Source organism: Etheostoma cragini, chromosome 11 (assembly GCF_013103735.1).
Source record: "Etheostoma cragini isolate CJK2018 chromosome 11, CSU_Ecrag_1.0, whole genome shotgun sequence".
NCBI lineage: Eukaryota > Metazoa > Chordata > Actinopteri > Perciformes > Percidae > Etheostoma > Etheostoma cragini.
Genome location: NC_048417.1, coordinates 3,288,246 through 3,305,938, shown reverse-complemented (window position 1 = coordinate 3,305,938; position 17,693 = coordinate 3,288,246). Strand labels below are relative to the sequence as shown.

Below are 17,693 nucleotides of genomic sequence, written 5' to 3'. Positions count from 1 at the left end.
GCTGTGTCTCAGGGGAGTGTCCCGGGGGGGGCTGTGCTGCTCAGGCAAAAGGATCTGATCAGCTTGGTCGCCCGGATGAGGGTGTCTACCCAAAACACCCGAGAACTCTGGGAAACATCCCTGATGATGTGTCTGGGTGCATCGTGAGATGAGTGATTAAAACAGCTGGACTAGGAGGCCGTACAGTATTGTTGGCTAGTTTCATTTATGATAAAAGTTCAGATTTAACAAACTACATGGGTTTTGTATGTAGAAACCTGAATGTGTAAAGTAACTAAAGCTGTCAGATGAATTTAGTGGAGTAACTAAAGTAACCAGTAACCAAAGTAACTAGTAACTAAAGCTATCAGATGATGAATGTAAAGGAGTAAAAATGTTTCTTGCGGAGTAGAAGTAGAAAGTGGCGTAAAAAGAGAAGACTCAAGTTAGGGAGAAGTACGTCAACATGTCGTACAGTAGTCGTACAGTAGGCCTGCCGTGCTTGAGTGTAATGTGTGTAATAATTGTGTAGTGTGAATGTACTTAGTTACATTCTACCAGTTACATTCTACCAGTGATTATATTAATAACAAAGTGAAAACTGTGACTCCTCAAAGTCCACTCAGCTCGTCTCAAACACAACAGCAACACTTTGAAATGTTCACAGAGCTTTTTCTGTCTTCAGCGGCAGTCTGGAGCACCTGAAGAAGGAAATAGACAAACAATCAGCAACTTCTTCCAAATCGCCATCACCAGAACGCGTCCGGCGGACGTGATTACGCGTTGGAACAAGAGGCGTAATGATGTTAGCGAGCCTGGAGATCGTTTGGAGAAACTATATCATTAGAGTGGAAACGACTCGCCGTGACAGCACCAGTATCGGCTCATCTGCTGCGGCTTAATGACGCATGAAATCCAAAAAGATGTGCTGCGCTCGCTGTGTGTGTGTGTTTGGTACACGGTTACCGTGACGACGGGCAATCCATCGTGGTCACAAACTGTGGAGGAGGGTGGCTGGAGGTCTGGCGAGGAGACTGTTTATATCTGCCTTCAAACTGTCTGCATCCAAGTGTGACATTTGTGCAACATAATTTTATCTTTCTGTGTGTGTGTGTGTGTGTGTGTGTGTGTGTGTGTGTGAGACTGTGTGTGTGTGTGTATGCATGTGTGTTTGTGTGTGTGTGTGTGATTGTGTCATTATGTGTGTGTGTGTGTCTGTCTCTCTGTGTGATTGTGTGTGTGTATGCATGCGTGTCTGTGTGTGTGTGTTTGGGTGTGCGTGCGTGTGTGTATATCCATCTGTGTGATTGTGTGTGTGTGTGATTGTGTTATTGTGTCTTTCTGTCTGTGTGATTGTTTGTGTGTATGCATGTGTGTGTGTGTGTGTGTGAGATTGTGTTATTGTGTGTCTGTCTGTCTGTGTGATTGTTTGTGTGTATGCATGTGTGTGTGTGTGTGTGTGTGTGTGTGTGTGATTGTGTTATTGTGTGTCTTTCTGTCTGTGTGATTGTTTGTGTGTATGCATGTGTGTGTGTGTGTGTGTGTGTGTGTGATATCAGGATGTACAGACGGACGTCCAACATGGCTGGTCTAACCTACCCACCCACGGCTCTGACAGCTCTGAAGGTATGCATTTAGCATTTAATGCATTTAGCATTTAATGCATTTAGCATTTAGCATTTAATGCATTTAGCATTTAGCATTTAGCAGTTAATGCATTTGATCATTTATTTCTTCCGTTAGTTTCTTCTCTGACAGACAGTTTTGCAGTATTGTTTTCTCCAGACACGTTAACGGAAAGGAGGCAGACAAGAAAAATTGAAGGTATAAGAATATCAGAAGTCTCCGAATAGTTAAGAAAGGGGTGAGGATGTAGTTGAGGAAATGAAGGGTAGGAATGAAAGGGAAGAGAAGGCAGGGAACAGTAGTGAGGGAAAAAAAGGATGTATGGAAGGAAAGTGAGGTAGATGCATCAATCTATAGGGAAGAAAAAGGAGGGCAGAAGAAGATAGAAAGAGCTGCAATGGGAAAATAAAGTGGAGTTATGGAAGGAAAGGGAGAGGAACATAGGGAAGAATAATGAAGGGGATAAAGCAAAAAAAGGTGAGATAGGAGGACAGTAAAAACAAAAAGAAAAAAAGTATGAGGTAGAAGAGATAAGGTGGAGGAATCAAAGCAAAGAAGGAGATGACAAGGCGACAGAATGAAGAAAAGTAGAGGAAATGGAAGAAATGGGGTAGGAATGGAGGAGCAATGGAAGGAAATGAGTTAAGTAGGAAGGAAACAAAGCAGAGAGATTTGTAAGGAGGTATTAAGAAGAGAACAAAGGAGGTAAGGAAGGTAAGAGTGGGGCTAAAACAGGAAAAGAGGAGAAAGGACAGGAAGGAGGAGGTAGAAGAGGAATGGGTGGAGACCAAAAGGAGAAGGAATTGAAAGAAAGAAGGAGATAGAGATGGCAGAAGCAATGGGATAAAAAGAGGAGTATAAAGAAAGTATATAAAGGGAAAGAAAGAAGTTAGACAGGGACAGGTGGAGTGGAAAAGGACGAGATGGAAGAGGAAAGGAGGATTAGTGAAAGGAAAAGAAGAGGTGGGGAAGTAAGTAGGGAAGAAGACGGTAGGGAGAGAACAAAGTGGGGAAGGGGAGGAATGGGAGGAGGGGGTAAAGCACAAGAAAAGGAGAGAAGAGAGAAAAATTTGAAGGAATCAAAGGTGACGTTGGAGACCCAAAGAAGGAGGGATGAAAGGTAAGGAGAGAGGTCAGACGGAGAGAAGAGAGGAAAATGAAAAAGCAAAGTAGGAAAGGAGGAGAAATGGTAGGAAATGAGAAGGTAAGAAGGAGAGTAGGTTTTGTGTGTGTGTGTGTGTGTGTGTGTGTGTGTGTGTGTGTGTGTGTGTGTGTGTGTGTGTGTGTGTGTGTGTGTGTGTGTGTGTGTGTGTGTGTGTGTGTGATGGATGACCTGTTTCCCCCTCAGGCCTTCCTGTACAAACTCAGAAACAATGTAAATTGAATTATTCTGCAGTCGTTTGTCATTCATGGTTCTATAATGACGTGAAACACAAGCGGAAACAGTAAGAATAGAACTTTTGGAAGACAACAAATCATAATTTTAAACTTAAAATGTAATTATGACCTAATAATATTAATTATATACATCCATTTAACTGAAGATGCTGGGTGACCTCTTCCCGTGTGAGCATTAACATTAAATCACACTGCCCTCTACTGGCAGAAACATTACATTACACTGAGGCCCGCGCAGACAGATGTTGTATCTTCTCTCTATCTGTCCCAGATGTTGTGCCATGTCCTTCCTGAATGCTGTATCTGTCCCAGATGTTTTTCCATGTCCATCCTGAATGCTGTATCTGTCCCAGATGTTGTGCCATGTCCATCCTGAATGCTGTATCTGTCCCAGATGTTGTGCCATGTCCTCCCTGAATGATGTATCTGTCCCAGATGTTGTTCCCTGTCCATCCTGAATGCTGTATCTGTCCCAGATGTTGTTCCATGTCCTCCGTGAATGTTGTATCTTCTCTCTATCTGTCCCAGATGTTGTTCCCTTTCCTCCCTGAATGCTGTATCTGTCCCAGATGTTGTTCCCTGTCCATCCTGAATGCTGTATCTGTCCCAGATGTTGTTCCATGTCCTCCGTGAATGTTGTATCTTCTCTCTATCTGTCCCAGATGTTGTTCCCTTTCCTCCCTGAATACTGTATCTGTCCCAGATGTTGTTCCCTGTCCATCCTGAATGCTGTATCTGTCCCAGATGTTGTTCCCTGCCCATCCTGAATGCTGTATCTGTCCCAGATGTTGTTCCATGTCCACCCTGAATGCTGTATACAGTATGTCCCAGATGTTGTTTCACGTCCAGCCTGAATGCTGCATCTGTCCCAGATGTTGTTCCATGTCCATCCTGAATGCTGTGTCTTCTCTGTATCTGTCCCAGATACTGTTCCATGTCCATATTGACTAATGTATCTGTCCCAGATGTTGTTCCATGTCCACCCTGAATGCTGTGTCTTCTCTGTTTCTGTCCCAGATGTTGTTCCATGTCCATCCTGAACGCCGTATCAGTCCCAGATGTTGTTCCATGTCCACCCTGAATGCTGTGTCTTCTCTGTATCTGTCCCAGATGTTATTCCATGTCCATCCTGAACGCCGTGTCTGTCCCAGATGTTGTTCCATGTCCACCCTGAATGCTGTGTCTTCTCTGTATCTGTACCAGATGTTGTTCCAGGTCCATCCTGAACGCCGTATCTGTCCCAGATGTTGTTCCATGTCCATCCTGAACGCCGTATCTGTCCCAGATGTTGTTCCATGTCCAACCTGAATGCTGTGTCTTCTCTGTATCTGTCCCAGATGTTATTCCATGTCCATCCTGAACGCTGTATCTGTCCCAGATGTTGTTCCATGTCCACCCTGAATGCTGAATCTGTCCCATATCTTATATTTCCTGAATCTGTCTTCTTGTTTTCCAGAAAGTGGATCACTGGTCGTTTGATGTCTTCTCCTTCCACGAGGCCACTGGAGACCACGCCCTCAAGTTCCTGGTCTACGAACTGCTGACCCGCTATGACCTCATCAACAGGTTCAGGGTACACACAGCTTCATATGTTAACCATCAGGGTGGGCAGGTCACTGTATGAGAAGGTTCAGGGGACACATTCATGTAGGTTTTTGGGGCACGGGTTTGGGGGTCCTCAGCCTGAACAGTTTGTGTTAAACACTTAATTTTCTGCATTCTCAGGGTCGCGTGTGTCTTTAGAAAGTCTTGAAACAAATTTTTTGATTTTCAAAGTCTGAAAATGTCAACTATTAGTCAAAATAATTCATAACTTCTGCTTTTTTAACTCAAATATTAGGGTTAACTCTATATAAATTAGGGTTATTGACCATGAATTCCAAACAGTAGTGTAAGACTAGTGGTAGTAAGGTGGTGTTAGTGAAAATTTAAAAAGAAATCTGAAAAAGGGAGGACACTACAAGGGTTAACGTTCAGTGTGCAGGAGGGGTAGTACTCGTACTACCTGTACTACCTGTCCTACCTGTGTTCAGATCCCGGTGCAGGCTCTGGTGCAGTTTGTTGAAGCTCTGGAGAACGGCTACAGCAAACACAGGAACCCCTACCACAACCTGATCCACGCCGCCGACGTCACTCAGACCGCCCACTTCCTGATGCTGCACACAGGACTCATGGTAACACACACACGCACACACACACACACACACACACACACACACACACACGCACACATGCACACGCACACAGTTACATCACCTTGTCTTAAATGGTCTCTTTGGAAAGTCAAAATGTGAAAATACTTCCACAATGTGACAGATACTTGGCTAAAAGTGTGTGTGTGTGTGTGTGTGTGTGCGTGTGTGTGTGTGTGCGTGTGTGTGCGTGTGCGCAGCACTGGCTCAGCGAGCTGGAGATTCTTGCCATGGTTTTTGCTGCAGCCATTCACGACTTTGAGCACACAGGAACCACCAACAACTTCCACATCAACACCAGGTGACGTGCACACTAAAAGAATGTGGTTACTCCGTCGGGCAGAAACCTTGTATCTCCATACTTGTTTTTGTTTTTTATTAAGCGATGCCATCTGTCTATATTACAGCCTGTTTGAGGGTTTTACAAATATTAAACAACTTTGTCTGACAATAGCTCAATGTGTGAAAATGTTACCAAATGAGCCTTTTTTCCATCTCTTCAATAACAACACATTTGGACGTACAAGGTTTTCCCCCCACAGCGACAACAAGGAAATGATCAAAGTCTAATAATAATAATTATTATTATTTTTGTTATTATGATTATCATCAGAGTATCACAGACTCAGGCCTGATGGAACTGGTCTGCTTTTATATGAATGCCTGATTTGACTTCTTATTTGACAAAAGACGTGGGACTTTTGAGATGTCAGTCCTTGGCAGCAACTTTAAAACTTGAAAAACAACATGACAGCCGTGCTCTGAGTGGCTCTGAGGCTACACTTGGACACAGTGGTGATGTTCTAAGCTATTGTTAGCACTTTAAATCACCTCTAAACACAAAGTACAGCTGCGGCTGATGGGGATGTCTGTAGTTCTGCAGGTATTTGGTCGTATTGGACACATTAAAACTTCAACCCGATGGTGTTGCTGGATGAAAAGTCAGAGAGTCACCAAAGTCAGTGAGAACAATCTTCTGGACACAATAGATATCTGTTCCAAATGTCCTGTGAATCCAATAGATATTGAGATATTCCAGTGTGAACCAGAGACGTGGTGAGTGTCGTTGTCATGACTGGAGACACATACATCGTTCAAAAACATTTGACTGACAGAAAAATGTCTCATGTGAATAAATCCCTTAACCAGAAGAATGACATGGAACAGAAAGATGTTGTTGAGGCGCTATCACAGCAACTTTCAGCATCTGATTGTGTGTGTGTGTGTGTGTGCGCGTGTGTGTGTGTGTGCGTGTGTGTGTGTGTGTGTGTGTGTGTGTCAGGTCGGAGGTGACCATTCTGTACAACGACCGGTCGGTGCTGGAGAATCATCACGTCAGCGCCGCCTACCGGCTGATGGCCGAGGAGGACATGAACATCCTTGTCAACCTGAACAAGGACGACTGGAGGTACACACACACACACACACACACACACACACACACACACACACACACACAAACAAGTCTTATGCCGCTCCTTGAATTTGGTGCAACTTGACATCATGACTTTGGGTAAACATATAGAGTACATCAACTTTCTTAAGCTAAGTGGCGTGTTATCTGCACGCGTTTTGAGCTATCTGCGTGCACGTTTACACTGTTTACAGCGTAGACGTAGACATACACGCCACTTGCTGTGTTATCACGAGAAGAAAGTGACGTTTGAGTTTTGGAAACTTGACATTCGGGACACGAGATACACTGGGAAATGAGATCAAGACATGATCGTGACTTACTGTAACTGGACTATAAGTACTACTGTAAACCAGGAGAAGAAAGAGTAGAAGGAATAAATATATAAACACTATTCTAAGGGTAATGGGTCCGTTACAACTATGAGGGATACAGTGAACACTCGTTTATCACCGGGGTTACGTTCCAAAAAGAACCCGTAATAGGTGAAATCCGTGAAGTAGTAACCTTCAATTTTTTTTACAGTTATTATTCGATGAAATACTCCATAATACGTTGAACCCAAAGAAAAAAAATGCCCAAGCATTTGTTTAACAAATAAAAGTACTGTAGAAACGTTTTTTTACAAATAACTACTGTACTGTAAAATAATAACTTTAATCATCAATCATCCAATTGCTGTTTTACGTACGTGTATAAACCGCGACGTTATTGGCACACAGGTAGAGAAGAAGCTGAGAGACTGTTTAGCCAATCAGAATGCAGAACACAATGCACGATGCAAATCCGTGAAGCAGCGAGACCGTGAAAGGTGAACCGCGATATAGTGAGGGTTCACTGTATTGCATTTGTCAAAAGAATAAATATTGCACATCATGCACAGTAGTATTTTACAGTATGAGTGGCGTAGTGAGGCTTATTGCACATTTATTCACAGTGATTAGTCGGACTGTGGCAGGGAAGAAACCTTTATACAACGATGTTCTACGTGTAGTGGTACGGTCCACTCTGCCGTGTCTCAGTCTGTAAGTGTTGCATGTTGTATTGATCACTGACATGAGGTATTGTGTGTATTGGTTCGTGGCAGGGAGCTGAGGGCTCTGGTGATAGAGATGGTGATGTCTACGGACATGTCCTGTCACTTCCAGCAGATCAAGACCATGAGGAACGCCCTGACGCAGACACTCAGGTTGGTGACCTCTGACCTCTCATCTGCAGTTTGGTTTCAGCCACCACACAGTAATGCTGAGTACCATGTATGTTTATGAAGTTGTTTGAACTACAGTTACAGTGGGGCAGCTTGGTTGGAAACTTAAACATATATTCATTTTTAAAATTTTATTTCCAGTTGGCTTTTAGCAACGACTTCATGGAATCTGTCTAATAGCTTTTTTAAATTCTCCATTTTGCGGAAGGCTTGTATCATGTGGATGCTGACGCTGACTGTTTTTTTGTCTTGCTCAAAATTCCTCATGGGGGCGACAGAAACTACGTGCTGTAGCTTTAAAGCTGCCATCAGTCTGTTACTGGAGACACTCGCCACTGGGCTACACAACAACGCTTTTTAAAGTTATTCTGTATAACTAACATAAAACACATTTTTATTGTGTTAACTCTCAGTTGAAGGTTAAAAGGAAGTAACAGTAAACCGTAGAGCTTTTATTGTGACGGGGAAAACGGAAGTGGGTGCTGTGTTGTCGTTGGTTCCGGCATTGGAAGACTGTGTTTCTTTGTTTTATAGTCAAACCTGAGTCTGCAATATAACACACCCTGAGTAACATAAGTACATGTTGACTGATTGATTTCAGTAACAGTTTCTTACTGAATGACTTATGAACATTACTGTGTTCACTCTGCTCGGTCTTTAGACGGTCGTTAAGTAGACGTGAAAGGCAGCACTAGACTGGCTTAATTAGTGTGAAGGTAGTCTCAAGTGGGTTAGGGTTTAGGGTTAGGGTTTTATCTATCTTAATGTTTTTATTTTTAACTGTTTATACTTGTGTTGTGTCTGTTTTTTGAAGTGATTTTGTGTAAAGCACTTTGAATTGCTCTGTTGCTGAAATGTGCTATACAAATAAAGCTCTCTCTCTCTCTCTCTCTCTCTCTCTCTCTCTCTCTCTCTCTCTCTCTCTCTCTCTCTCTCTCTGCAGTCTGGACAGAGTGAAGGTTTTGTCTCTGTTGCTTCACGCTGCCGACATCAGTCACCCGGCCAAAGCCTGGCCGCTGCACTACCGCTGGACCCACAGCCTCATGGAGGAGTTCTTTCAACAGGTGAACAAGCACATTTACTCAAGCACTGAAGTACACATTTTAGGTTCTTGTAATTTACTTGAGGTCTTTTCTAGGCTTCTTCATACTTCTACTTCACTACATTAATCTGACAGCTTTAGTTACTTAATAATTAAGGATGTAACAATTCAGGATTTTCTCAGACAAATAACAAAAAAATTGTTCCTTTATTTCTATAAACTGTGCAAAACAAAAGATGCGTCCTCTAATCAAAAGGGACACTGAAATTGTATTTTTATCTTAAATAATCCACCATCAAAACATCAAAATAACTTAATAAATAGAAAAAATTACCTAAGAAGACCCAGTGACGTCAGAAGCCCAACAAGTGAAATGAAAGTAGATAACGACCTCGCCCGTCTAGAACTGCATCGCGATTCTTAAAAAAAAAATCTCAATCCATTGTGTGTTGTCTGAACAGCAATGCTGGAGGATGTGTTTGATAAGGAAGCCGCTTCACACGGTTTCCTGATTATGAAAATTATTATTTCAAAAATTCAGCGTCAATTTACAAGCTCTGCATTAACTCGGAGAGTGACCTAACCCAATGAAATGTACATTTACTCTGTCTCTCGGTACTTCAAACATACTTAATATAGGATATGTAATCATGTTAGGTAACATAGAACGTTGAAAGTTGTGTGTTTGCAGGTTAAAGTCTGTAGAAGCGCCACCAAAACTAACATAAAGTCCCTTGGACCTATGCAGCCACCAATCACTGCTCTCCACATAGAATACCCCACTCCACTATCATGTAAATCATTGACCCTTTGCATTGGTACAGTGCTTAATTTGTTCAGAACCTGATTCGAATTTATAAGTCATTAGATACAATTTATATTGTCTTTTAACTATTTTTTGCCACGCATCATCACATCCCATTTACTTACGATTATGACAATACAATTTCTGCATCATCATCAACATATGAAAAACTTATAAAATGTGTTTTTTATACATAATACTACCCAGCAGTTTATATTAGTGCAACTGAAATGATAAGTTGATTAATTATGTTGTCGAATGACAGGCAATTAACTATGCACCTGTCATTTAAACAAAAATAACAAATACTGGTTCCAGTTTCTCAAACATCTCTTACAGGACTAAACAGATATTTGTGGCATCGTCAGGTTTCTTTCTGTTTTGAATGTACACGGTTTGCTTTTCAGTGTTTATTGTGCTCAAGGTGGTAAACATGTCTTTAAATACCCAGTGGATCTGAGTTGTGTTCATGTTGCCTTGGTGACTGTGTCTCTTCCAGGGAGATAAAGAGGTGGAACTGGGCCTCCCTTTCTCTCCTCTCTGTGACCGCAAAGCCACCATGATCGCCCAATCACAGATAGGTAAGAACAACTTTCAACCAATGCAACCTAACCATTACTCAACCACAGGCAGGTGAGAAGCACCATTAACTGGGAACTAGTCTATATCGAAGACGTTTCACTTCCAGGTTTGCTCTGGTGCTGCCGGAAAATCTTCCGGATGTCCGTTACTTTCCTCTTTCTCTGTGTTGGCGTTCTAACCTCTGGTTGATTTCTGAGGACTATGGTTACCTGGTCCTCAGATCTCTGCAGGGTAAATCCAGACAGCTAGCTAGACCATCTGTCCAATCTGAGTTTTCTGTTGCACGACTAAAACTACTTTACAACGTACACATGCTCCACCAAAAGTTCCTTCCCGAGTTTATTTTGCAGAGGCACCGTGGCTCCATTCGAAGCTCAGCACCGCCCAAGACGATTGTGATTGGCTTAAAGAAATTCCAATAAACCAGAGCACATTTTTCTCCCATCCCAGAATTCTGTGTGGACTAGCCAGATCGGGTCTAGCAGTGTGAGACTAGCGTGAATTACATTAGAGTAACTAGAGTAGTTAACTTTGGGTCAACAATGACACCTGCTGGTGAACTGCTCTAATCCTCTGATCTCCGAGGAATGAGTCTTATTATGAAATTATAAAATTTATGTTTATCACTTGTACTGTCCTTTTACTCCTCCATCCTCCGACCTTTCCTCCGCCCCTCGTCCCTCCGTCCTGTCTCTCTCGCTGGATGCAGGTTTCATCGACTTCATCGTGGAGCCGACGTTCAGTGTTCTGATCGACACGACGGAGAAACTGATTGGTCCGCTGATAGAAGAGGACAGGAAGGCCAGAGAGTCTGGAAACAGGAAGTCCAGGTACTACTACTACTACTACTGCTACTACTACTACAACAACAACACAAAAGTAATTACAGTTCCACTTTCAGACCCAATACATGATTGGGTCTATCACACTTCTCCTGGTTCTGACCTTTGTACAAGCACTCCTGGTTTATAGATATTCTCAGTCTCTGGATTAACAACATATCTCTTTTAGTTTTTTTATGTTTGTTTGTTTTAATAAATACACACTACTGCTCATTTGTAATGTACTTTGAATTGCCATTGTGTTCGAAATGTGCTAGACCTATATAAATAAACTTGCCTTGCTTTGCCAATCAGTTATGTTAAGAGGGACCTCTACCGTCCAATAATAAGTGATTGATCATGCTATGTTTTTTCTGATCAAATATTTTTTATTTATTAGTATTTTTTATGTTTTGAGGTAAAATTAAATTGCCTCAGATTTCCAATCAAACCATTTCTTTTCTACTTCATCGGTTCTGCGCCCTTCTCCAGACACAGCGTTTACTGCATGATCGGTTTTATAGCTGCTTACTATGTACTGCTGATGCTACTAAGAATGAAGTCTCGTTTTATGTTAACTGCTTGCAGCAGTACTTCCATTTCTTTCTTTTGGAGTCTTTCTCTAAGTGAGCACACAACACGGCCCGGCCATCTCATGCCTTTTTAATGGAATCAACGGGGCGTTTACCTATGTTAAATAGGAGCAATGGGCACATGCAAAGACTACTATACAAAGACATGGGGACTCCTCATTGTAAGAACACACATATGAACAATTCTCAAATTTTCTGCTTTTCTGAGGGACTTTATTAAGAACTTATTTCAGAGAAAACTTGGGAAGATATTGGTGAATGAGGCCCTTTGATTTTTTCTTCTTAAGTGAACATAAAATCCACATTACCATCAACATTTACACCTCTTGGCACCTTAGCTAATGTAAGCAATTTCTTGTGGCTAAACCATAGACTGTTAATCTTAATAGGCAGAGCATTTGTGACACCACCCATGGTTGGCTGCAGATGTGACAACTTTAGACGAGTGAGAGGAGTAAGAGAGGAGCTCTTACACTCTACATTATGTTACACACTTTCACTGGCAGTCACATCATAGCCAAGCCCCAAAACACAAAACAATTTTAAAATCAGCGAGACCATAATTAGAAAAACCTTAACATCATTCTGTGTTGCAGAAGACTTCAAACTAGCCAGTGAGACCATAAACTCTTTATGATAAAGTTTACTGAAGAAATAAATCAAGTGAGAAGTGGGTCACTTTCTCACAGTCTTCTACAGAAACCGACCTCATTTTGCAGCTACACGTGTAGCCCCCTGTTCGAATTCAGATAGAAAGCAGGTTTAGGGGGTCACCCCCTGCAGGAATTTAGATAGAACGCAGGTTTAAGGAGTGTCGTCCTGCAAGAATTCAGATAGAAAGCAGGTTTAAGGAGTGTCGTCCTGCAAGAATTCATATAGAAAGCAGGTTTAAGGAGTGTCGTCCTGCAAGAATTCAGATAGAAAGCAGGTTTAAGGAGTCTCCCCCTGTAGGAATTCATATAGAAAGCAGGTTTAAGGAGTCTCCCCCTGTAGGAATTCATATAGAAAACAGGTTTAAGGAGTCTCCCCCTGTAGGAATTCATATAGAAAGCAGGTTTAAGGAGTGTCGTCCTGCAAGAATTCAGATAGAAAGCAGGTTTAAGGAGTGTCGTCCTGTAGGAATTCATATAGAAAGCAGGTTTAAGGAGTCTCCCCCTGCAGGAATTCAGATAGAAAGCAGGTTTAAGGAGTCTCCCCCTGCTGGAATTCAGATAGAAAGCAGGTTTAAGGAGTGTCGTCCTGCAAGAATTCAGATAGAAAGCAGAATTAAGGAGTCTCCCCCTGTAGGAATTCATATAGAAAGCAGGTTTAAGGAGTCTCCCCCTGTAGGAATTCATATAGAAAGCAGGTTTAAGGAGTCTCCCCCTGCAGGAATTCAGATAGAAAGCATGTTAAAGGTACTTCCACATTTGCAGCACTTGACCAACACGGATGCTCCGTCCATTAATATAACCGTTCTATGGGTTAAACAAAGAAACTCTGATTATGCAAAACAATGATATAATAATTGTTATAACCCTACTCTGCTCTGTTCCAGTCTAACAGGAAGCGGTTCCGTTACCGTGGAGTCGGTGCAGAGACACAGTAGCGGGCGCTATGGTAACAGCGATGAAGGACAAATGGACTTTTCCCTGACGGCCATCGACCAGCCGGCTCTGAAGCTCCACCTATCTGGCGTCATCGGCAGCAACAAGGACAGATGGAAAGAGCTGTCGGTGCACGGTACGCTACGGTTCCTGCAGGTTTCATCAAGTCACGTTTAAGACAGTTCAGCAACTGTTGGATGGATTGCCCAAAACATTTTGTAAAACTATTTATGTTCCCCAAAGAATGAATCCCTCAGACTTTGGTGATCCTCTGACTTTACTTTACCAGCGCCACCCTGAGGTTGATGTCACATTCCCTTAGGGGCTCCAGAGGTTGATATTTTGTTATTAAGTGAAATGTATATCAATTATTTAATAGATTGGGGTGGATTTGCTACAAGTAATCATGGTCATTAAAGGACAAATTGTAATGACTTTAGTGATCCAAGACCCATTATGCTTTTCCTTTTTTCTGCCATATACAGTATACACTGTATACACAGTTACAGTGTATACTGTATAGGTATTCATATTAAATGTGGCAAAAGCTTCAAATGTGGTATTCTCTCTCTACGTGGTAGTAATCTGTGTGAAAAACAACCTCAGATTTTGGAGTGTTAATTTTGCCCCAGTTTTGGTCCTATACCTGATGAAGCATGTTCCATTCTGTAGTTTTTGTTTAGAAAAAACACAGAGTGACAGCATGGCTGCAGGCATTTTGTCTTGGGATGTTTTCTGTAACATTACATCATTTATAGATAAGAAAGAAATGAACTTCTTTATCTAGTGCTCTGTAACTTAAATGCTCTTTTGTTTGTGTACAGAGCTGGCCCATAGGGAGCAAGAAGAAGAAGAGAAGGTGGAGTCTGTCAACTCAGACACCCAATCTCAATCACATGACTCGCCCAGTCACAGTGCCCCTGACGGACACACCTCCGACCAATCACAGAACTCAGAGGGCTCCCCACCTGAAACACACAACGACAAGTCACCTGTCCACCTGACTTGGAACGGTACGAACACCCACCCTTCAATAGGCAGCGTTTCAGGGACTTTAGAGAAGTGAGGCGATGAGTTGCCTGTTCCTCGTTAGCATAAAGTTGAAGGGTTTTCCATTTTCAGTGACCTAAAACGCAGTTTGTGAGTATGTTGAAACACAGAGTAAAAGCTATGCTTAAAAAAGCACCCATGTACATGTAGACTAGGATCCACACTACTATGTTTCGGTGTAAAAACAAATATATTTTGCTACATGTCCACATTGCCCTATGCGGCGGCGTTGCAGAGCACCTTAAAATGGAGACATGTGATAACACTGCTACCCCCGTTTTGGTTTGAAAACTCCGGGCATACTTTCTAGTCTGAACAGGCTCAAACAGAGACATTTGGAAACAACGACGCCAGCAGTCTGTCTAAGCGGTAAGGTTGCTTAGATATTTTAGCCCAACTGATATTTTGGTGGGCCAATATTAGTCATTTACCGAACTATTGGTATCTGTATTTATAATGGCCAATACGTTTTTTAATAGAACCCCGAGCTGATAGAATAGAAACTAGATACGCATCATCAGACGTGTTAATATGGACATTTGTTCTGCTAAAGGAGTTAAAACGTTTGTGTGCACGGAGATCATTTTTGTCACAAAAACGCTGCTTACAAAAAAGAAGAATAAAATGAAAACACTGTGGTGTTAATGTGGCCTCAATGAGCTGACCCGTTTCACGGTGATGGTTGCAGGCTCGGGGCCGGCGGAGGAGAAGACGGAGGACAACGATGATGATGAAGTGCCTGAAAAAGCCTGATGACCCTCCATGGCCAACTTCCCACTGTGTCTGATTGGGGCAGATCACCGTGGCAACAGGTGGAACGGTGCAGTGACCGCGACACGGTTCAGACTCTTCTGTTTAAACACAGCTGCTGACTCAACGGCACCTCAGTGGCCCCCCCCCCCCAAAAAAGAAAAAAAGGCCACTAGACGCAATGACCATGAACCATGAAAATAACCAGATTCAAAGTGACGACATTCATCAGATAACAGCTTCTTAGCAGCTTCATGGCCCGTTCACTGTGGTGAAAGTGTTTTAGGATTTCATTAGAGCATGGGCGTCAGAACCGATGTATTGGGACCACTGATATCGGACCCACTCATTTTTCAGCGCATCTGCCTTTTACTTGTCAGAGCGCCGTCAGTCAAACCCATTCCACTTGGGGAATACCCAAAATACACTAATTTGCATTCTGTGTTTTTGCTACGGACTTGACTTCCACGCTACTGCTTTCTCAACTCTAATCCACTTGGCTCATTCAGAGTCCACATGTGTTAAAGTCCATTCTGTGTTTTCACTACTCACAGCAAGGTAAACAAAGCATCTCATCTGCATCTGGCTGTGAGCTCACACACTCTCACTCAACACGCTGGTATTAAAGTGAATTTTCATTCTTTGTTTTGCCGGATGCTTTTAAAGGCATCATGTACTTTTTTTGTTGCAGCATTGAATCACAGTGCACTTGCACATGTTGTTAAAACGCTAACATTTTATAAAGAGTTTAAAGCTCACATTTCTGCTAGGCACAGTAATGTTAACATCATTCAACCAGTGTCAGCAGCTCTTTAGATCCGGGTCAATGAGATGAGCTAGTAGTTGTACCAGTGCTACTGTATGTGTTGATATTAAAGCCGAGGTGCTACTGTTTGGTTATCTTCACTGACTAGCTAATTCCCTGGGCATGCAAAGCAGAGAAAGGGGAGGTAACCTTACCCCTTATGACATCATAAGGGGCAAGATTCCAGATCGGTCCATCTGAGCTTTCATTTTCTCAAAGGCAGACTTAACTGTAATAACCGCTAAACTTAACTATGAGTTGCCACGTAGTCTGGATCAATGACAGACAATGTCAGTGTCGTGGTTTCATGGTTCATTTCCATGATAATCGCCGGGATGTTCCTTATCTTCTACTCTCTGTGCGTCGCCGTTCTCAAACCCCGTTTTCTTCAGAAAAAACAACAACCTTCGAGCTTTAGAATTATAATTTTTTAAGACATTTTTGGGATTCCTGTGGACAAAGTACCCACGGCAACAGGTAACTTAATTTAATATTGTCTGTGGCATTTTCTTTGCGGGGTAAAGTGTACATGGAATGTTCTCTTATAGCGCTTTTCTAGTCTTAAAAACTACTCAAAGCACTTTTACATAGTACAGGAACCATTCACACGCATTCATACACTGTGGCCCAGGCTGCTGTAGTTACATACGCAAGCGCATCTGGGGCAGCTCGGGGTTCCTGCCCATGGACACTTCGACTGTAGGACCAGGGATCAAACCCTCAACTTTCCGATTGGCAGGTGACCACTCTACCACTGAGCCACAGACACCTTGAAGCGCAAACGCTCCTTCTCGAGACTATTTAGCAGAGCCACGGCTGCTGTGCCGCCCAAGACCATTGTGATTGGTTTAGCTATGTTTAGACAACAATGATCTGAAGAGAAAAGTGTCGTTGCCTTCTCACTTTTTATTCCACATTTAGACAAGCTCGCCCTAGTAGTGCCAAGCAAAAAACAAAAGTTGACGATTTTGTCTGGACAGACGAAGAGGTGCTCCAAACACTGCGCGCGCACACGCACACACACACACACACACACACACACACACACAGCGTTTTTACCCTTTAGAAAATGCAAAGGTGGAGTGTTTGAGATTTCCTTTCCAAAGAGGGGGATGAACCCTAACCATAACACCAGATACAGACTGGTTTTCAGATTCAGTAAAGCTGCACCTTTTAGAGTGGCCTTTTATTGAGGCCAGCCTAAGTCACACCTGTGCAATAATCCTGCTGTCCAATCAGCATCCTGATTTGCCACACCTGTGAGGTGGATGGGTCATCTCGGCAAAGGAGAAGTGCTCACTAACACAGATTTAGACAGATTTGTGAACAATATTTGAGAGAAATAAGCCTTTTGTACATAGATAGAGTCTTAGATCTTTGATTTCAGCTCATGAAAAATGTTGCAAATGTCAGTTGCAAAATTACCTTTTAAACTGACAAACATATTTGTAAGCCATGGGATCAAAACATGATTTGTCTCTCCCGGTTCACTACATTACATATTTTACCTGAAATAACGTCCGTGTTGGTCCACCGGAAGTGGAGGGACTTTGAAAGGACCCCACAGAGAGCAGAGCAGCAGTTAATCAGTGAATTTTAAACCTTTAAATTACAGTTTTACACAGTTTACACGTGACCACTTTAAAAGGACGTTTTCTTTTGTAGCATTGGTCGTCTTGTACTTTTGGGCGATGTGCTGTGAAAAGGCTAGCTAGTAGCTGTTGTACTGTACTCTCCACCATCATTGTAGGAATACAAGACCTCCAATGGAAACAGGAAGTGCAACTAGAAAGAAATCCTTTAAAAATGGACAGAGGCTCAGAGATCAGACAGCTTCTGTTCT

The 17,693-nt window shown here is 42.4% G+C and overlaps 1 protein-coding gene across 1 annotated transcript in view; it reads left to right on the top strand.

Moving 5' to 3' along the window:
* LOC117953094 (calcium/calmodulin-dependent 3',5'-cyclic nucleotide phosphodiesterase 1A-like) overlaps positions 1–15,197 on the top strand; it is a 31,587-nt gene extending 16,390 nt beyond the window's left edge. Inside the window, exons 6-17 of the mRNA XM_034885865.1 lie at positions 1,539–1,605; positions 4,460–4,576; positions 5,037–5,177; positions 5,396–5,496; positions 6,478–6,603; positions 7,697–7,798; positions 8,760–8,880; positions 10,163–10,244; positions 10,955–11,075; positions 13,197–13,381; positions 14,070–14,258; positions 14,984–15,197. Coding sequence (XP_034741756.1) covers positions 1,539–1,605; positions 4,460–4,576; positions 5,037–5,177; positions 5,396–5,496; positions 6,478–6,603; positions 7,697–7,798; positions 8,760–8,880; positions 10,163–10,244; positions 10,955–11,075; positions 13,197–13,381; positions 14,070–14,258; positions 14,984–15,048 — 1,417 coding nt within the window. The 3' untranslated portion in view covers positions 15,049–15,197. The remainder of the gene's footprint in view (positions 1–1,538; positions 1,606–4,459; positions 4,577–5,036; positions 5,178–5,395; positions 5,497–6,477; positions 6,604–7,696; positions 7,799–8,759; positions 8,881–10,162; positions 10,245–10,954; positions 11,076–13,196; positions 13,382–14,069; positions 14,259–14,983) is intronic.
* The last annotated feature ends 2,496 nt before the right edge of the window (positions 15,198–17,693 follow it).